Genomic DNA, 21,995 nt, shown 5'->3' with positions numbered 1-21,995 from the left:
TCAGGCCCCTGGTAGCTCCTCAGCTCATCTGCAGTGCTGATCAGGGGTCATCACTCAGCTTGGTCAGCTAGGAGGAGGGCGGAAGGGGAAACCATTCAAGCCACTATTATGCCAGAATCCTTGGAATACATTTACAGAGAGCCCAAACTGCTCGTCTAGTGTTCTTTTGTTTCTTCTTTAACAAGGGACAGAATTATATGCAAAAGATGAAGTAGGGCTGGGGATGTAGCCAGGCGGCATAGTGTTTGTTTACCATGCAAATTTGCCCCAGCTCAGCAGTCAAGGAGACTTAGCTTAGGAGGTGGCCCACATGGGTACCTTTCTCTTTCCCTCTGCTCCTTCTCACTGCTCACCACAGAACTCCACAAACCACACATGAACTGAACCTGGACTAACCACGGATGAGTTCACGAGGCACATTTGTGGGAGCAGGGCTTCTGGAAACTGTATTCTGCTAGGAATAAAGAGAAAGCAAGCCCCAAAGGGATGCGTTTTTGAGGGTGAGGCCACACAGCTGGTGAAGACCAGAGATGAGTCATGCACAGCAGCCATCAGGAGCCTGTCTTGGATCCGCCTTCCCTTTTCCCCTTCTATACAAAGATAGTTCTTACTTTGATTTCGTTGATACATCAGCATAGATACGATGCTGACTGACAGTGATAACCTTCCTATCTGTGGCCAGTAACTTGTGTGTGCGTGTGTGTGTTTTAAAACTCTTAAGTTCATTACCCTCACACAGAAGACTATATTTAAACACTTAGGTTTTGGACTACTTGGGGTGGGGGGATTTTTGTAGGCTTGCAGTTCAGAGAAATGAAAGTTTTCTTATTCTTAGAGAAACTGCCTTTCAAATTTCAACCCTCAAACCAATATTCCATGTTGGGCTTTATATCTATTCTTGTTTCCTCAGGAATTTCAGGGACACATGAGCATAGCACGGACAGCTCTAGCACAGGAAAAAAAAAAAAAACAAAAAAACAAAAAACACCTTTCATTTTATCCCTTCTCCCAAACTGTGGGCTGATGGTTAGCAGCTGTTTTGTAAGAAATGTGTCTCTGACCTGATGAGATAAGTTCTCTTCAAAGAGGAATCAAAGAAAATAGTACCCAAGAATGCAGAACATGTCACTGTCACCGGTAAACCCCTCACACATACAGACAGCAACAGGACTGCAGAAAGAGCAATTCTTTCTGCCGGCCAAAAAAAAGCACCAGGAGGTTTAAAGAGAAAGAGAGAGAGAAAGAGAGAAGGAGAGGGAGAGGGAGGAGAAGGGAGAGAGAGAGAGAGAGATAGAGACAGATGGGGGAGGGAGGAAAGGGGAGAGAGAAGAGAGAGTGAAAGAGAGAAAGACAGAAGGAGAGAGACAAGAGAACGAAAGAGAGAGAGGGAGAAAGAGGAGAGAGTGAAAGAGAAAGAAAGAGAGAGAGGGAGAAAGAGAAAGGAGAACAAAAGAGCAAGAGGGAGAGACAGGGAAAGAGGAAAGAGGGAGAGAGAAGGAGGGAGAGAGAGGTCTGTGTGAGATCCAGTCCACTTGCCCATAACTGTGAGATTGAAATCATCCCAGCTTTAGAGGATCTAAATATAACACGTAATTAGCAGGAGTCACCTGCCAGTCAGTGAAGCCATAAAAATCTGATTAAAATCAAATGTGATGACAGGCCAGCAGAATCTGTTGATAAAAATAAAAACCTTGTATCTCTCCATTTGAGGTCCCCATGTAATTGCATCAACAGGGCCTCTCTTTATCCCTTCCTGCAGGTGAAATGGCATTTTCTCGTGTCACTTAAGGAACAGAGGGATGCAGGGAACAACCTGTTTCAAAACTCTTTAGATGAGCTAAATTAGCACGATTCTTTGGAACTGTTTCAAAGATCTCTGGCTACTGTTAATACTGTTAATCTTTCATTTTTATTGTGTGTATGATGTCAGGAACTGTGGCAGGAAGCACATTTTGTCAATTAAATAACTAATCCCACAGCATAATAGTCAGTAAGGAAAAAAAATTGACATTTGTCAGGTTCAAAGCAAAAGAAAGCCCGGGAGAATTTTCCATTATGCTTGCTCAAGAAAAACATGGTTTGATAGCAAGCTTGCTTATTTGCTTCTCTGCTATGCCTGCCAATCCTGTTCTAAGAAGGAGGACAAAGGAGAAGTTTGGGCTGGGAAAGTGGCACTTGCTGTTCAAGCATTAGGACATGAGTTCAGATTCCAGCACCCGTGGAAAAAGCAGTAGGCTGGATGTCAACCTCTGGCTGACACAGGAACACACCACACACACACACACACACACAGAGAGAGAGAGAGAGAGAGAGAGAGAGAGAGAGAGAGAGAGAGAGAGAGAGAGAATTCACACGATTTTTCTGGTGCTAATCCTCATCTACCCACTAGCAATTCAGATCAGTTTCACTTCCTGTATGTGACTTAGATGTGCTCGCTTTTCACTATCCAAACCATTACGTGTTAAGAGGGAATCACAGACAATTTACTGCCATAAAGCACGTGACAGGTTTTAAGACTTGTTCTCTTCTTTGGCACCCGCTCAGAGCTTTGGGGCTAAGCGCTAAGAGCTGGGGGTTCAACGGTCCTCCACGCAAGTCACCTCTCTGGGAGAGCTAACCATGGCATCTCCAAGTCTCACTGTCTCAATGTGCGGGCGAGTCGGCTGCGCAGCCTTCATCACGTGACCACACCCAGCCCACTCAGCGCATGGGCACAGTCCCCACAGGCACACCTTAGCAAGAATTAGCCATACGTTCCATTGTTTAATGAACGCCAATGCAGGGGCCTGAGACTGAGTGCTTGTACCTCTGAGCACCGTATCTTGGCTTTTCCCTTCTTTTCTGCTCATAACTCCGCCCCGCCCTCCATTCCTCCACTAGGATCCAGATGAGAGGCCACCATCTGCCGCCTGGCACACTTTCTCCTTCCCTAGTCCCTGGCTTGCAAGGAGCTGAGTAATAGTACTCTTTGGTCCCCTAAGAACTCGGGTTCCACGGTTTCCACAGATGGTGTCGCCACTGTCGTACACAACAGCCTGCGCTGGCTTGGCACTGCCTAGGAGGTGAAAATCTAAGTGAGCTATTTTTAACCTGGTTTAAGCATCCTCCTCTCTGCCAAAACTAAAACGCTTGCTTGGGGTGGGGATGAGCCTCCCCGGTGCTTTTTGCCACATGTGCGACCGAGTTTTCTCCTAATAGTGCTTGAAAAAGCAGGGCCGTTCTACCACTCTTCCCACGACGTGGCACTAACCAGTTATTTTTGTTAAAGAAAAGCAAGACTTCATGTAGAGTTCAGATGGCATGTATTGCCGACTTTACAAAAATAGTGAAAAATGTATGTTGATAATGTTTTTCAGCTGTGGAGACAATATGAGAGGGAAAATAGGTTCAGCATTCTAGTATACAGTGTAAGGATCATATGAGTGTTTGCTGACTTCCCAAGGGTACACGGCCAAGTGCGCTCTGTATCTCTTTTAAACAGAATTAAAAAAAAAAAATCTGAAGCTATCTTGTTCCTCTTCATGAAATTTCAGTATATAGTAAGGAGTGCTTTTGAGGGGGAATCTCTCTCCAGGAAATTGGGTAAATTTATTTTACAATATAAACTGATTTTGACAAATGAATACCCTTTCACTCTATTTGGCATGACTTCTCCAGTAACGCAGAGGAGAAAGGCATCATGGGTAAGCAAATGAGAGCCTCCTGAATGACTTATGAATGAATGAATGTTCTCTCTCTCTTTTTTTTTTTTTTTTTTCGAGACAGAGTTTCTCTGTGGTTTTGGAGCCTGTCCTGGAACTAGCTCTTGTATACCAGGCTGACCTCGAACTCACAAAGATCTGCCTGCCTCTGCCTCCCAAGTGCTGGGATTATGCCCGGCATGAATGTTCCTTCTGTGTCATCCCTTTTTAAAGTTTCCTAGATTTGGTCCCGGTGAATGTCAAGTTTTCAGTCACTCAGTCAGTGAGGCGACTGAAAAACACAGTCAGATCGCTGCTCTTCCTGAAGTTTCATATCTCCTAGTTTCCCGATTCAATTAACCGAGGGGCACTACTAGGTCTATGGACTTTGAAAAGCTCACGCAAGAGGGTTTTATTTTCACTGGCGAAACCTTGCCCGCACCTCATTCTTGTACAAGACAAAGTTAACTGTGTGCCCTCCTTAAAACACGCGACTTGTTTACAAGTACGAGAATCGGTCATTCTAGGATGCCGCACTAAAGTTACAAGTGTCACCATTTGAATGGAAGGCAGGGAGCAGGAAAACAGAGTGAGGAAATGGGCAGGAAATGTATGCAAATGACCAAGTCCTGGGGCCATCTGGGAAATGTAGGCTGTGTTAAGTATGAGGTTGTATACTATAGACACTATCTTTTATAATATAGTCACTAGTGGATGGACGGGCTGGATGGAATGTGAGGTTAGCTAGACCCCTAACTCTACTCTAATGGGTGCTTGTGAGATTTTCTTTCACAATCCCTGTTATCCTTCACCATCTCCAATAGCACTGTTTGTGAGTAGAGAAACCCTCAACTTCATACGTGCACAGATGTGGGGCTGAGGAGTTCTATTCCACACATGTGAGGACCCAGGTCTGTGAGCCCGTGTGTCAGAGGTGACTTTCTGTCTCTCATCTGATATACTGTGTGACCCACTGGGTATTTCAAAATTGAAACTATCAGCCAGGACAAAAAAAAAAATAGTCGTTTCACCATCTAGGGCTTGAAACCCAGGGGCACCCCAAAGTTAGGAACACACCCCCATGCCTTGTGCTTGACTAGAGTGTGTACCTACCTTGTCTAGTATACTCGTCTGCTTCTCTGTGGACCAGATCCTTTACTCTGTTTCCGTAAAGCAGCCGCGAGGAATCATGGTCAAAAGCTTTCAAGGTTTCGCTGGAGCTGTAAGACTTCTGCGTGGGGACCCGACACTCCTCATTGTCTGCGGACGAGTTCGTATACCGCCGTTCCTTTTCTCGTCTGCTCTTGGTCAAGGAGCAGTAAGGCCGACGTTCCTTTACATCCATACTTCATTCCTTCTCTGGGCACATCGGTCCCGCTTGTTCCAACGGCCCACTCAGAGTTCAAGTCTCACTGGCCTTTCTGCAAAGATAAAAGGTTGGCATGACGTCAGCGTTATCGTTGTCCATAGCCTGACGCCTTGCTAGCCGTCTCAGTCAATGGACTGAGTTTTGCAAGGCAGAATGCCATTTTTAATATCGAACTGATATCTGTAAGATTCTTATAACAAGGCCGGGCGGTGGTGGCGCACGCCTTTAATCCCAGCACTCGGGAGGCAGGTGGATCTCTGTGAGTTCGAGACCAGCCTGGTCTACAGAGCTAGTTCCAGGACAGGCTCCAAAGCCACAGAGAAACCCTGTCTCGAAAAATTAAAAAAAAAAAAAAAAAAAAAAGATTCTTATAACACAGTCTGTAATGCCAACAGGTGTGGCACACTTTTTGCCCTGGACATTTGTAGGAAGCATGTTACTTGATTGGCCACCATCATAATAACACAAAATACAAATTAAACTCAAGCTTGAATATCATTATAGAAGCCAGTTAAAAATTGGCTGCAATAGTTTGTTCAATATCCCATAGTGGAACGGTTTTCTCCCACAGTATTTACTTTTAGCGTAAAAAAAAATTTCCTTTCTTTTCCTTCCCAAAAAAAGCATGTTATTAATTTTTTTTCACCTTTTTAAAGCAAGGGAATAAATTGGGAGATTCTTATAGCTGGGACGTCATCAAATATATTGAATAGTGTATTCAATTTTTTTAAACAAAGACTTTTGCTTCAGAGGGCAATTTTCATGTGTTAAGGCCCTAAATGTCTTGAACTATGGAAAGAGCTGTTCCCCTCTCCTAACCCCCTTCTTGAAAAGCGCTTATTTTCCTCCCTAGCATGTGAACTTAATCAGTTGTACCCTGATATTTAAGGCAATTCAAGTGGCTAATTTGATGGGGGCACTTTTTCTTTCTTTCTTTCCTTTTTTTTTTTTTTTTTTGGAACTGCTGATAGCAAGAATATGTTAGAAGGAACAGAGCAAATTGTGTTTCTTTGCTTAGCAACTGTCCTTTTCCTGAATTTGCTGAACTGACAGTGGACAGGGCTCAGAGTCTGCTGCTAGCTGGAAGAAGGAAAGTTGCCCAAGGCTAATCCGCATTTTGTGATCCTCTTTTGTCTGTATTGTTTCTCATTCCGTCCTTCATTTTAACCTGAAGGTTCCCAGGAGCTCCATCTTAACCCTCGGTGTGTTGCTCTACTCCAATCCCACCTTCCGAAATCTACTTTTTATCCCAGGGAGTCCACAATCCACTTGAAATAGACTGCGGGCCAGCCCCTGTTCCTCGCCTTGCTTCTGAATCTGCAGGGCTGTGATTTCCATTTAGGTATTTTCTTCCATGCAGATTCCCCATGCAAAAGAGGGTCTTGCCCCTTCTCCACTGTCTATCATTAGACCCATCATACCGCTCTTTGGCGTGCTTCTGATGCGGAGTCTCGTAGCCTCTGATTCTCCTACATTGACACCGCTTACACTGAGGTTGTCAACAAGTCTCCTTCCTCCATCTTGACCTGACAACTAGGACTATCAGCTTCTGCCTGCCTTCCATCCAGATACTCGAAGTGGGGCAAAACTCTGGGCTGGGATGGTCACAGACGCGAGAGGACTTCTGCTCAATAGCCGCTGAAGTAGGAGCCCACTGTTCTGTGGGAGCGCCTTCCGCTCTTACTTAAAGAAAAGCAGGAGGTGCTGCCGGAAGGATCTACCGCTCCTTCAGCCAATAGCTGTTGAAATAGCAGCCTGCTGGGGTGTGGTCTATTTATCTTTGAAATAGAGCAGCAAGCCTTGGCTGGCTCTCTTGGTTCCGGTGCTTGCTTCCGGCTCCTGCTCCAGCCACTAGGCTCCTTTCCTGATGGTTGGTGTTCTGTGAGTTTTACCCCCCAAAATAAATACTCCTTTAAATTCTAACTGGTGTGGGATTGTTTCGCGCATTAACAGACTCTACTGTGTTTACTTATAAACATTTGGGATACTCTCCAAGCCGCATCTTCAGCCTAATTGCACACCCCACTACATGAACGACCAATCAAGGCTTTTTTAAAATGGGTTTCCACATTCCCCTACTTTTGAATTGAACTAGGTCATTCAAAGTAGTGATTAATATTTCAGATTGTTCAAAAAGAATCTTCATTTCTCCATCATTTTTTTCTTTATTGCAACTGTATTCTAACGTAATATTTTTTACTGACTCTGATTCATGAATTTGCTCTTCTCTTACAAATTCTTCTAAAAGTTCTTAATAAAACCTGAGTTTTTATTGTAGCTTTCCTTTTAGCTTACTATAAAGAATAACTTCTGGTAATGTGACAGAGACTATAATAAAATTAATGAGTTTCCTTATTTTAATTATTCTAACCAAACAGAGATTATTTTAGGTGAATATTTACTGAATGCCTCCATGAGTGCTGAAGACCCAGGAGTGGATAAGGAATGTTACTGCTCAAATGGACCCTCCATTTGGTTAGTGAGATAGTAACATACTTTCCTACGGGATTGTTAAATAGAAATTAGAGGAGCTTGGAATGGGGACTAGGCTCCTACACTAGGACCCAAGTGGGTCATGCATGCTAAGGTTCAGAGGAAAAACCGTGAGATTATCCTTTAACCACCGGAGCAAGAGATTCAATCAACTTCGCTAAAGGGGGCGGGGGGGGGGGGGGGGACAATCAATGTGGTAACCATGGTCTCATGCTTTGTTTCTTATGAAAACTAACCTGAAAGAAATTTCTAGCCAACCAGTTTCTCTTTCTGTTCTCACCTTACAGGAAGTGTGATTTCCAAACAATTGGTCGCTGCTCTTTGCTTCTGTGTTTTTTTTTTAACAGCCCTTCTCTGCTTATAAAAACTCACCTGTCTGCTGAGCCTATTAAAATACTGACTCTGTGTTACAGAGTGATCAGTGGCCTGATTCCAGAATCTGAAGAAAAAGACACTAATTGGCCTTAATGATCTTTCAATTGCATTGTTATAATTTCTCCTTTGACACACTGAATAAATATGTCTTAAATTCAACACAAATTTCCTTCCAAAACCAGCATTTGGCTCTTTGGAGGAAAGTCTATATAGAATCTCAAAATTAAATGGTCATCAAATAGTCTTTTTAATTGAACAGAAAAATATCATTTAAGCATTCCCAGTAAGAGACATTTGGAATTCCAAGGCGTTGCAGAACTTCACATTGCATTTTAAGTTGATATGTGTTTTAAAACTAGCATTCCTGATGAAGGGGATCAGGCAAACCATACCCCAAAGAACGAATCTTTGGCAGTCTGTGCAATTCACTTTAAAATGTAAAAACAAAAACTTTTTCTAATTTTCATGATTCAATTTTGTGTTCTTGTAAGCTATGTACTCACGTTATTCTTTGATACAGTAACATGAGTGTATTACCACAGGAAAGAAGGGACACTGTGGTACTGTCATATTAATTAAATGTTAAGACACTGGTATTGAAGATAACATTCGTTTTGTTTTATGGTGCTGGGAAACAACTCAGGGCCTTGGGCATGGCAGGGACGTACCACACTGCTGAGTTAGCTGTTTCTCGGCCTCACTTTGGAATGTCTCTTTGTCTGTTTTTCCTTTAATGGACAGAGTAGTCTTGAACTTTTTCTCCAGTTAAGTTTGTGGGGGAAGAGGGGTTCTGTTATGCTATACAGGCCGGGATGTCCTTGGACCTGTGATCCCATGTGTCAGCTTTGTGGATGCTGAACCTACGACAGTACACCACCCACGTCCACCCAGCACTCTAACATTCTAGGACATTTATAACACCAGATAACTAGGTTTTGTTTGCAAAGCAATTCTAAGTGGTCATGATAAATCAAGATCAATGGAATATAATATCAAAGACAGAGGCAATTTGATCTTGGACCCTCAAAACAACAAGAAGTTCTCTATCATTCCACTTTTTGTACACAGTTTAGACTCTTTGAGGATTTAATCTACACTGCAATGCTTGCAACCACTGAAGCGCTTCTGATGGGAGTCAATGAGTTCACTATGATTTCAAAGGCGGTCTGCTGGGTTATCTCCTCCACTCAAGGCTGAGAAGGGGGGAGATTAAGAACTGTGACTGCTTGGGAAGTGCTAAACCGTTGACATCTTTTGACAGCGACTTCTGGTTTCTCACACTGGACAAGGTGCTCATGCGCAGACCCCACATAAAGAACCCAACAGATGGGGCGGGCAGTGCAGCCTTTGGGAAACAGGAGTCCTGCAAAGCAAGTTAACCAAAAATGGGCTGTTTGAGTTGACATGAGAACAACATTGTATGGCCATTCGGACACAGTTAATTTCCCTTAACCCCTTGAAAAAACAGGTCAGTTAAACATCATAGTACTTTGAAAATCACAGCTGGACTTAAAGCATTTGTATCGCTATGTTATTTGTTGCTTTACAATGCAGATGTCCTGATGGAATGGATCCACTCAATTTCCCGACTGCACATACATGATGGTGGGAAGGCAGTGTGCATTCAGGAGATGCTATACTCTGAATTTTGATCTTTTCGATGGTTAGTGACTTGTGGAACAATGAATGTTTCTTGTGATTCCGGGGAATGACGGTGAGTCACAACTCCTTACAGTCACAGACTGCATGAGGCTCAATGGGTTTCATGTACGCAGAGTATTATGCCGCATGATGGTTCTGGCTCACACTGGATTTTTGGGGGTACAATGCAAAGAGCAGTGAGTGCGTTTGGAGACCTTGAGAGATGAGACCAAACAAATGAATAAACAAACAGGCAGGCAGTTCCAGCTTTATAACTGAGATGGGTAAACCCTAACTTCAACTGTAGCTTCAGTATTTAAAGATTTAACTGTTTGTTTATGCTGTGAGTGTCTATGTGAATACGTGCACACGCACAGAGGAGATCACAGACACAGAAGATGGAAGGCATCAGATTTCCTGGAGCTGGAGTTACAGGCTGTTGAGAGCTGCCCAATGTGGGTGTTGTGAACCAAACTCCAGTCATCTGCAAGAGCAGCAAATGTCTCTAACCACTTGAATATTTCTCCAGCCCCCAGATATAGCATTTAAATCTACCTTGAACCTGACAGAAAAAGGAACTCAACAACAACAAAAATAAAAATAAAAACAATAAATCCTCCAAATACCAATCTCAAAAATTCTACACTTACAAATTAACTTGATTTTCTTTTTTTCAATACAGGGTTCTCTGTGTAGGTTTGGAACCTGCCTGTCCTGGCACTCTGTACTGTAGTCTGGGCTGGCCTTGAACTCACAGAGATCTGCCTGCCTCTGCCTCCTGAGTGCTGGGGATTAAAGGTGTGCACCACCACCACTCAGCTAAACTAATCTGATTTTTAATTGTAGTTCATGTATTCTTAAAACTCTTGATGCCAAAGATTCTAATTTTTGACCCATCATTGACATTCTAAAATCAAATGTACTTCTAAAATTCCAAGAGTTGAGATAAAGAGCGAACACGTGAAACCCAAAGAGAAAGAACCTGCTGGTCAAAATCACTCATGCTTTCCCTGATATCTGATTTCTGTAAGAACTACATGTCTTTTAGCATTACCTTGAAGACCTCTGAGGACAGAATTCACTCCTACTCATGTTATAATGGAAAGACTTACCCCGAAGAATAAGTAGACTTAAGAGAAACATTAGTTTATCACCCTAACATTTCAGATTAAAGACGTAAATTAAGTCATTCATACCCAATAGCAAGAAAATTTTCACCTTTTTGTTACAAGTCACTTTTCCTTAATAAATTAGTATTTATGAATTATTGCCAGTTATGTTAATCAAACAGTAAACATAACTTCCCGTATTGTACACATTTCAAAGAATTTCTTTTATTGAATAGATTAACAGCCATTGAACACAAGAGGAAATCAATTGCTATTGTTCCTTTTAGAGAAAATTACATTTTCTGAGGCCAACTTGTAAACCAAAGAATTGAAATGATTAAGTATACAAATAAAATCATATTATGGCAACTTCCTTGATAATGCTAAGTTTATGTGTACCAATAATTTGGATTTCCAGTTTCCAACAAGAGAAACAATGATTCATTGAAAACACAAGTAAATATGAAAGACTTTCCAAGAAAAGGGTTGTCACTGCTAAAGTCACAGAAGTGATGCTTGCTGAGAGGATGCAGGCGTGGAAAAAAACTAGGAAACTAAGGTAGTGAGTATCAGTGGCTGAGAAGATCTGCACTATGCAAGGTGTTTTCTTTAAACATAACAGTTAATAGAGACAACAGTAGATAACAGCTATGCATATAAAGTCAACTTTTTCTTACTTGCAAGATGAGTCACAGGAGCTAAAGTTTATCCTCCTGTCTAGAAGAACAAAGATGGGAAGCTGGAGATAAAGTTTAGTGGTTAAGATAGCTCTGCATGGTGCTCATGCAGAGGACCTGGGTTCAGTTTCTAGCTGGTGATGATGACAGCATTCTCAACCTCAGGACCACTGACATCTTAGAAAGAAAGAAAAAAATTCCTTTTCTGAGGTGTTACACTGTAGAGTGATGTTTATTAATATATTCTAGCCTCTACCTTCTAAGTGTTTGTAGCAGCAGTTCATGACAGCCATATTTCTGCACAATAACATATGTTCTAAGGGCAAAACTACCCCCATTCCGGACCTTATATTGAGGAGGAAGTATCCAGGGCTCACCTAAGAGTGCCATCCTTACACCAGCCGTTCTGCAAGAGCCCGAGACTGCACTGGGCCATGTACTTAGGAAAATAATGTTTCAGTTCTATGAGGAATGGAGGCCTGAAATGAAGACACTCCTGGTCCCACCTCCTACATCTTAAAACAAGGCCACGTGTGAACAACCGATTCCAAGTAACTTAACTGCACTTCCACAAGGCTAATGGATATTGTAGAAAAATAAATAAACAGAAGCATTCATCTCTGAAGAAGATTAAATCCACAGTGCTTCTTATCCATATCCAGGTATACAATAGAGCAGAAAAATAATGAAGAGAAAAGACAGCTAATCGAGCCTGGATGTAGAAGGGACACAGTTGCTAGAGTTCTTGGACATGGGTGTGAAGGTGGCCATGACTGGGTAGTTTGAATGAGATGTCCCTATATCACTGGGCATTTGAATACTTGGTCCCCAGTTAGTGGCATTGCTTGAGTGGGCCTTGCTGGAGGAAGTGTGTCACAGGGGCTGGGCTTTAAGGTTCCCAAAGTCCAGTTCCCAGTGCTCCCTCTCTGGTTCCTGCTTTGAGGCTGGAGATGTGAGTCCTCTGCTCTCAGCTACCAGCTCCGGTCAGCATGCCTGCCTGCCCGCCACCACAGTTCCTCACCGTGATAGTGGCGGACTCTTATCCCTCTGGAACCGTAGCCCCCAATAGACTCCTCCTTCTGGAAGCTACCAGGCCCAGGCTGTTTTATCACAGTAGTAGGAAAGTAACTAAGACAGCAAGTAGGATAACTGTGTCCCATATGTTTGAAGTTCAAATTGACAGAGGATAGAAAAAAGAAATGTATAGTCAAATATAGGGGGACTCTACAGTGTCTGAGATGATGAATGATAAATTAGACGTCACAGAGATGCAGCAAACTTGAAACCACAAATGGCGACAGTATATAGTAAAGCTAATGGGCTGAGAAGTCTCCCGATGAACTAGGGATCGCTGAGATACGGAATCACTTCAAGAAGTCAGTGTGGGGACAGAACCCGAAGGATAGGACAAAGAGAGGACAGAGAGGAGTTGAAGAAAAAAGTAAGTGTGAATATTTCAAATTTGAGGAGCACTGCAAATGTATAGATCCCAGAAACTCAAGTCCCAAGCAGAAGTGTGAAGAAATGAACACCAACACATTTAATTATGATGAAAACTGTCCAATCCAGCGGTAAAGGAATACTCTTAAGAACAGAGAAAAGAAAATAGTGCGCTATTTTGAGAGCATCTAAACAGAAAAATAATGTAAGCATACAGAGAGGAGGGCAATAGATTTTTAAAGCATGGAAAGAAAAAAAATTCATCTGAAACTCTATGCCTAAGGAAAATACTTCAGTGCTTCAAAAATTAAGCTTGAATCAATGCATTTTCATATACACCAGAGCTGATCAGCAGCAGACTCTATGGTGCGAAGATGGAAAGGAAGCCACCCAATGAGAAGGAGGCACAGTCACCTAGATAAGTGCTAAGCAAAGCGCAGCACTCGGCAATGTTGAGGATGTGGAGAAATACGTAGGAATGTTTAAATCTTTGGAAGCACAAAGAAAAATCAAAGCAATGTATTTCTGGGTTCACAGTGCATGTGAGCAAAATAAACCACAACAATACCATAAAAGAAGGGAGTATTGTAAACTGTTTATACTACACACAAAATGACAAAATAGCACCTAAAGGTAATCTGTTAAGTCATGCACTGTATGTTCTAAACCTCGGACGTAACAAAGCAAAACGTTACAGCTCATGAGCCAGGAAACGATCTTTGAATTGATAAAAGAAATAAAAATTAAGTATTAAAGAAGACAGCAGAATAGGCAGATAAGAAAAAAGAAATGGTGGAACTCAGGTTTAAACCTGAGTCAGTATGACAGACCTAAATGTAGCTAAATCAATAACCATATTAACCAAAAATCATCTATACAGTCCACAACACGCAAAGGTCTTCTCATTGCATTTTCAAAGCAGGTGCTATCTGATGCTGTCCCCAGGTAGCACATTCTGAAACACTAAAGAGGCTAAAAGCAAATACGTTGACCAGGTTAAACCCCCAGCACTGTTAAAAACAAACAAAAATGTTGAAAATAAAAGGACGTAAAAGGAAAAATCTAATCTAAAAGTATCAACAACCACATCTGATTAAAATGATCTTACCACAACACTCACTAGAGAGTGTCAAGTCAGTTGAAAAAGCAAAGCAAGACCACACAGAGCAATGGACTGGAGCAATTTAGAAAACGTAGAAGTGGATCTACGTCTGAGCCAGATGGACACGGGTTTGATGATCACTGATTTGTTTATCAATTCATCATACATATAGAGAATGCCTAGCACTTGCAAGGCATGGCAAGAAGCACTGGGGATGGAGACACAAGATAAAGGATATTCACTCTCTCCTTCTGGTACAGGAGAAGCAAGTCAAAGGATAGATGACACAAATAAAAACAGTTAACAATCACATGAAGCCTAAGCCTTGAAAAAGTTATTTTACTGAGAGAGATTAGAGGAGGTGACCAAACTGAGATGGAGGTCCCAAACCAGACTTTTCTAAAATAAACAAATGGAATGAATGAATGAATGAAAAAATGAACGGATAAATAATTGGCATTTAGGTAAGGCCCACAGGAGACACAAGATTTAACCTGAGCACGAGAACGTCAGTCAGAGTGGAAGGATTGAGCTAGAAAGGGGCAGATGAAGAGATAACACTCAGAAAACACTGAGCCAGGGAGGGTTTCACAGACAGACACCAATGGGACCAAGTGAGTAGAGAGGTCTGAGGTGAGTGTGGAGGGACCCCAAAAGTGAAAAGCAGGCATCAAAGGGCAGGCTAAGTGGGTTCATACAGCTTGATCCATGTCACGTGACCATTGCAGAGTTGTGATAAGCAGGTTTTCAGTTTCAAAAACCCTCATTAGGTGGAGTATCGGGGACAGGGGGAGGAAACAGGACAGCCTGGGGACTGAGCTTCATGTAGAAGTCCAGGCAAGGAAGGACTCAGCCTGAAATGTGCCTAAAACGGCAGTGTGGGTGTGGAGAAGTGGCCAGGTTGGAGACGTGGTCAGCGGGGATGCTGACTTGACGCTAGAGAGAAGGAAAGGAGAGAGCCGGGATGGGAACCAGGATCTATGCTAGAACACCTGCACAAGGGGCTCCTCTGGGAACTGAGCAGAGAGAAGGCCATCCCAAGCTCTGCTCAGCATCCTCTCTGTGTTTGCTTTTCTTTCACTAGGAACATAAAATGTGTCTCTTGTAGAAACCAAAACATACAAGCTGGGAGGTGGTGGTGTGGTGGCTCACACCTTTAATCCCAGCACTCAGAGGGCAGAGGCAGGCGGATCTCTGTGAGTTCAAGTCCAGCCTGGTCTACAAGAGCTAGTTCCAGGACAGGCACCAAAGCTACAGAGAAACCTTGTCTTGAATAAACCAAACCAGTCAATCAAACAAACAAAAACTAAAACATACAAACAAACCAAGAAAAGAATGCCCCCCATTACATTGTGCCGTTTGTTTTTACTATGAATCCATACATGTGTGAAATATGTGCACAGGTGTGTATATGATTCATGCCTTTATTTTTAAAATAATACGTAGGAAGCTTATTGTTTTAAAACTCAAAGCCATCCTTCATGTTTCTTCACAAAGACAGCAAATACATAAATGCGGGTAATGAAATAAATAGGAACAGTGTATTAAAATAGCTTCAGAACAGAAGTGAATATGGGAAAATTTTTTAATTGGAAAATATATAGAACAGTGCCTTAGGCAATAAAAATGGCTTAATTCTTATCAAATTGTAAAAAAAAAACTCTCCAAAATATTTATAAGAAAATGGAAACAGAAATGGCCAGAAAAGAAAAAAAAACACAGATAATAAAGATTATTTACTAAGGAATGTAAAATGGGAATGTTTTGCTCTATGATTTCAAAACAATTTTAAGGGTTTTTTTTTTTTTGGCATGATTGGGTATGTAAGTGACTTTTTTTCTGATAGAAACTATAGAAAGGAATCCTTAATAGACTTTGTCAACATGTTGATAGTTACACATGGCTACAAAACTGTGGCTGCAGGGAGGCCATGATCGCCACACTCAGAACAAATGGGAAATGCATTCAAGAATCCCATCAAGCTGAATCAAATGAAGCCTTCCCAGCTTGGAGACGTTTAGAGTAAAATACAAATAATACTTCTGAAAGTTTCTGCTTGCCTGGACCAACCAATACCCATCACCCCCATCAAAGCATTCCTACCACAGTTTAAGCTGCAGCTCCCCATACAGCACCCACTACTTCCTAATGGCATCTGGTCTGAAGGGATGAGAGAAGAGCACAGTTATGTGTCATTTGTGGAACACTGTGCCATCAAAATGGCCTCAAATGTTCCCCATGTAAAGCAAAGCCCAGAGAGACAAGTTGAATCCTGTTCCAGCTGCTGTGTCCTGGTAGAAGGCGGCACCGCCATCTTCAAAGGGATGAGCCTGTCTAGTTAGGGGTGTTGGCTGCACTCAGACACGAGTTGATAATAGCAACATCCGCTCACGAAACGCTGTACCATGCTGGGCATTTTGCTGGTGATGATTCTGAATTACTTATAAGATTTTACAGAAGAGGAAAGAAAACTAATAGAACTCACACTCAAGGACCTGCTCTTCCTTGTATTTCTTTGCTGCTGATAAACCACAGGACCAGAAGCCGAGCTAGCTTTCCAGATGGTTTAAAGAGCTACAGTTTGCTACCCTGTGCGTGACTTCAGGTCCTGTCTGATGGTCCCGGTGACAGCTGGGGAGAGCTTCTGAGAGAAAGAGTTGATGTCATTTCCTTAAGTGCTGCATCCAGTCCTCTCCTTAAGAGTGGCCAGAAAGGCTCCTGGTGAATTATTAATTTCTATCTTGATTATTTATCGAGTGCTTGAAATATGCCAGGTCCTTTACATATATGCCCTCACTTAATCCTTATTACAGTCTTGCTAAGTAAGAATTATAAACCCCATTTCACATACGAGAACTAAAGCCCAAGGGGATAATGGACTTACCCAAGGTCATATAGAAAGCAATTGATCAGATTTTGAACCCGTTCCTGTTCCAATCTCTCTTTTTTTGTGTCTCTGTGTGTATGTGTGTGTGTGAGAGAGAGAGAGAGAGAGAGAGAGAGAGAGAGAGAGAGAGAGAGAGAGAGTATGTATGTGCTGGTGTATGTGTGTATATGTATGCCCGTCTGTGTGTGTGTGTAAGTATGTATGTGTTGATGCATATGTGTATGTGTGTGTAAGTATGTTTATGTTAATGCATATGTGTGTATGTGTGTATATGTATGGAGACCAGAGGACAATGTGATTGGTCCCTTGGTGCTGCTATTCAGTCTTTTGTTTTGAGACTTTTGTTTGTCTCTCATTTGCCTGGGACTTGTCATGTCGGCTACTCTAGCTGGCAGGGACACATAGCTATCCCCCTGTCTGTGCCTCCCCAGGGACAGGACGACAAGCACATATTACCACACTTGGCTTTGTGGTGTGTGTGTGTGCGCGCGCGCGTGTGCGTATGTGTGTGTGTGTGTGTGTGTGTGTGTGTGTGTGTGTGTGTGTGTGTGTGTAGGGTCTGGAGATCAAACTCAAGTCTTCTGGGGACCACTTTACCAATTTTTATTCCAAGTCTCCAAATATTTACCCTTAATCACTAGACTTCACAACAAAATCTTGAAGAAGAATTAAACATTACAAAAACTTCACTAACAATCCAACTACTCAGGAGGCTGAGGTAGGAAAATGTTGAGTTCAAGGTGAGCCTAGGCTACACAGAAATTTCCAGGAAAGCCTTAGCTACATAAGGAGGCCCTGTTTAAAAAACAAAACAAAACAAAACAAAACAAATCAAAGAAATACAACAACAAAACCAAAGAAACAGAAAACAGGAGGACAGAGAATAGCAAAGAATTTTAACAAACTGCATTGGATTATCAAGAGACCCACTGCTAACAATCAGGAGGTTGTCGTATTGGAAATACCATAACACTTAAATATGCTGAGATTCCAGTGTTGGGAAAACAAAAATGAAAACCAAATGCAACTTAACTAGGGAGTAAGAAAGGTAATTCAGAGCCAACAAGACACTCGAATATGCTGACAATACTTCCAAGACGTCTCTCTGACATCAGCAGAGAAAGGATTGCCGATGATATGATATGTTTCAGATGGGGGCGTGGGCCCCGTTCCCTTTGTCTTCCACCTCCTGTGGTCCAGTCACCCATAGAGATAGGCTTCTCTCAATGGGGTCATACTGGCCATTGGAATCTTCCTTATAAACCCATGTTTCCCCTCAGTGAACACGAGGAAGCAGACTCCAAAGCCCATAATCCAGAAACCTCCTCCACTGAATATCAGTGATCGGTGCAGAGTGGACCTGTGACCTAATTCATGCCTATGAGGTCAGTTCCCAGACGTCTGATAAAGCCACTGGCTAGGAGCCTACTCCTTTCCTTGTTGTTACTAATCTGGGAGGCTGTAAACTTGGAGCTTGTTTACGTTTCTGGAGCAAGACTGCCTGCCATTGCAGTCTATAAAGATGAAACAGACCTCAGAGACAGAAATACGATTTAGAAACAGATTCGGAAACAATATGTTCCTACCCTGAATTTTCAACTAAAAATATCTCTGCTGATATAAGTGTGGAGAACGAGAGAGCGCAGTGGCTTCCATTACACAAACCCACGTGTGAAGCCTAGCTCGCACTATTTACATTGATGAGACATGCGACCTTGAGTGGTTACGGTCTTTACGGCTTTCTTTCCTGTACTTAATTTTCTAACAGGCGTATGATAATAACTTTCTTACAGAGAGACTGCGAAGATCAGACGAAATTAAAATAAACTTAAGGTGTTTAGCGTGGTGGTTGGCACATGCAAAGTTGGTAGAAGCCAGCTACTATCATTAAGTCAAGAACTTTGTCCCCTGTCCAAGAATAATGTCCATAACCACTAGGCTCACACCTCAATCATCTGAGAATGCTCAGGGGGTTCAAAGTGGATCAGTCATGGGAGGGAGAGCATAAGGAATTAGACATGCAAAAGGAAACTGGTATTTTCCCTGAGATGTTTGAATGGAATTTTGGGTTTGAATTTTTATGAGCTTATTCAGAAATTCTGTCACTGAAGGAGGTGGAAAACACAGCTCCCACACCAATAATTTCAGAAACGATTTCACGTATAACGTTATCCAAATATTTACGTCGTGGTTGCAGAAAGCAGGAGGAGAACACTGGAAGGGCTTTCAAGGGCGGCAATGAACCTGGTTAAGAGGCTCTAGGTTGAAAGAGCTGTGGTAGGTTTATTTAGTAACAGCTGGGCAGACACCTGATAACTACCCCCAAGTACTTGGAGAATAACGGATAACCGCAGTTAGTCAAGCCTCCGTAACCCACAGGCAAAATTGCTATAATAAACACGTACTCTCTCTCTCTCTACTGCCCACCAGACAGTTTTCATCGCACTCTGAAAAGTGCTAGCCCAGCCAAATGGCACCTTCACAGATTCCCGGAGAGAGCTCTAGAGAAGGGGGTCCAGTGTTGGAGGGGAGTGTCATCGCTCAATGTAATGTTGCCCAGTGGAGCAAAGAGAAAGGTATGAACACATCCCCAAATCCCACTTCCTCCTTGACGTGAGTTTGCTCTAGGGGATGGATAGGCCAGTTACAGAGTGGCTTCAAGGTTTCAAAATGACGTTGGGTGCAGTCTGGGAGCCTGAATTGTTCGAAAAGCTGAAGAAATGCTCCTGGGAGCTCAGGAGATCGCCCAGTGAACTGCTTGCTTTAAGTCTGAAGACTTGAGTTCGATTTCCAGGGCTCACACAAAAAATGCAGGGTGTTGTGGCACAAGCTGGTCAGCCCAGTGCAGGGAAGTGAGGCCAATTGGACCTAGGGGACTTGTTAACCAGTGGGGGTCTGGACTAAAAGTTTAGTGAGAGATCTTCTCTCAAAGGAAGTTGGAAGCATCCCTAAAGATGACGTCTGATATTGTGGTCTGGGCTCTACACGCATGCACACAGATAAACATATACACCACACACAAATATGAACCTGCACACACATCAGCATAGATACCCATACACACACACACACACATATACACACACACACACACACAGTTGCACTGGTTAAGAAACAAACCCCCTTAGTGCGCTGTGGTGCGGGTGCAGGCTGGTTTGGTCTAGATGCAGTATCTCACATCGTGGGAACTGGGGCCAAGGCTGTTACAGCCAGCCTGCGATGCTGACTGTGCATTCGCTCTAGAAGGCTTGAATTTCCCTTAATATTCTCATCATCAGTGTTTACTATTTGTTTTTAAACAGACTGAAATGCAACAGGATCGTAAGGAATATAAATAGGCTCCCCGCGGTGTAGACTCACCTAATTCAATGTTTTGACATCTTAAGTTTAGTCACACACCGCAAAGTGCATATGCGCGGCACACTCGAATACTATGGTTTCAAAGACATGCTGCCAATTAGTTAAGCAGCGATAGGAAATGTGCACTCGAGTACTTAGCCCTGGATTTACTGGATGTCTCATCATAAAGATGGGAAGTGTATAATTATAAAACTTTCAAAGTCCGGTAGACATGGCTCATCTCAAGTCAGAAGGCACCTGTTGTGGCTCAGGTCAGTGCTTAGGCGAGGACAGTGTGGGCACAAAGGAAGTCCCTTTCGGGAGTGAGCAAGAGGGCTCCGAAGCAGCCCTTCTTCCTTCTGCTTTCCCGAATGGGAGTTCTAACGCAGGGCAGAGAATTAAAGTGGAGCTGAACAGCAGATAAAGGTGCTGTCTTCTCAGATGTCTGCTGAAGCAGGATTCTTCCGACGCTCTTCCTGACCGCAAAAGGGCGGTGCAAGGGAGAGCGTTCGAGTAGACACTCACAGCGACGGTCTGTATCCTCCGCTCCCCTCTGCGGACTGACTGCCAAGCGTGGAAGCTGGACTCCCGCCACTGTTTTCTGCCACGGGGATGTGCTCAGGCAATTGTTAAAAACCACACTTTCAAGGTAAGCTAGTAAATGGTGGCTACTCGATAAATATGAAACCACAGCAGCGATTTGAAGGAAGTCAATTTGGGTCTGTGTTTCTTCAGTTAGAAAGGCGCTACCGAAAGGCAGCCGCCATTGCTGAGAAGGTCGCATTTCATTCTGGCTACTGTGGCTTCCCCGGAAGGCAATTTTATTTGCCCTTCGTTCGCCTCATTGAAAATAGGTGTGCTATCACAGTTAATAGTGAGAGTCCGATTGCCAGGAGGAGTTTTACATTTAATTTGACTGTAGCACTAGCAACGGACTCCAGTTTGTGCAAACACTTCCTTCCAGTGTAAGCGCTACTGTGCTCTTCGGTAAGCTTCTCAGCTAGACATGATGGCGGTGGCTACCCCAGTCTGGGGACTCTCCTTTCTGCAGGTAGGAGGTGTCTTATTTTAGTACTCATTTAATTTTTGGTCTCTCCTCATTCTAGTTACTAGTAGGGGTCCAATTAGCACTGATTACAGTAATTATTTTGTATAATGGACACCTGTCACCTCTGGCGCAGACCGAGACCACTAACCTAATTTCATGTGTGTCACCAAATTGTCCTGACTATTAAGAGTCTACACTGCCTCCTCTTCCTCTGCTCTGCCCTCTGCCCTTTCGGAATCAGCGAGGCCTCCGGTAACTTTGGATGTTATGATAGTATCACTTGGCAAAGGAGAAACCGTGAATTGTCTGATTTGCACGATCAGTTTTGGAAAACGCTGCATCTCATTGGATGATTTTTCTAGTACATGGTGGTAAGCATGTAATGTGGAATCTATTTTAATTGCTGTGATGTAAATGAGGCTTTGGGGTCATGTTACAGAGTGTTAACTGAAAGATCCAGCTATGACTTGAGCATGCCTGCAGGCCTTTTAAATTGTTATGGGAAATTGCAGCATTCAATTGAGTAGATTCAACAGTGAGCTCCCCTAAGGCTTATTACAGTTTGGCAACATGATGCCAATTTCAACTAATGTACCTAATGCCTTTTCCTTTCATCCTTTATCTGCAGATGCTTCCTAGTAGACACAACTTGAAAACCTCAGAACACAGGCCGATGAAGTATTATACTTGACATGACTTACCGTTACGCCATGAGCGTAACTCCTTAGGGCCTGCGGGGCTTCTCTTTGATGGAGTTCATGATGCTATGAGTATCAAAAAACTTGTCATGATAGTAATAGTGAAAAATAAATAGAAACGCTCAATTATTATAATT

General features: G+C 42.8%; 1 protein-coding gene across 3 annotated transcripts in view; it reads right to left on the bottom strand.

The window, feature by feature from the left end:
* Window positions 1-21,995, bottom strand: part of Tenm3 (teneurin transmembrane protein 3) — a 606,148-nt gene that overhangs the window by 435,603 nt on the left and 148,550 nt on the right. For all 3 annotated transcript variants that reach the window (XM_050147272.1, XM_050147274.1, XM_050147273.1), the window contains exon 2: window positions 4,794-5,101. In XM_050147272.1, coding sequence (XP_050003229.1) covers window positions 4,794-5,025 — 232 coding nt within the window. In that variant the 5' untranslated portion in view covers window positions 5,026-5,101. The remainder of the gene's footprint in view (window positions 1-4,793; window positions 5,102-21,995) is intronic.

The sequence above is a fragment of the Alexandromys fortis genome, unplaced genomic scaffold (genome assembly GCF_014885135.2).
Source record: "Alexandromys fortis isolate MF-2015 unplaced genomic scaffold, M_Fortis_MF-2015_v1.1 scaffold_32, whole genome shotgun sequence".
Classification (NCBI taxonomy): domain Eukaryota; kingdom Metazoa; phylum Chordata; class Mammalia; order Rodentia; family Cricetidae; genus Alexandromys; species Alexandromys fortis.
This window is presented reverse-complemented; position numbering and strand designations above follow the sequence as displayed.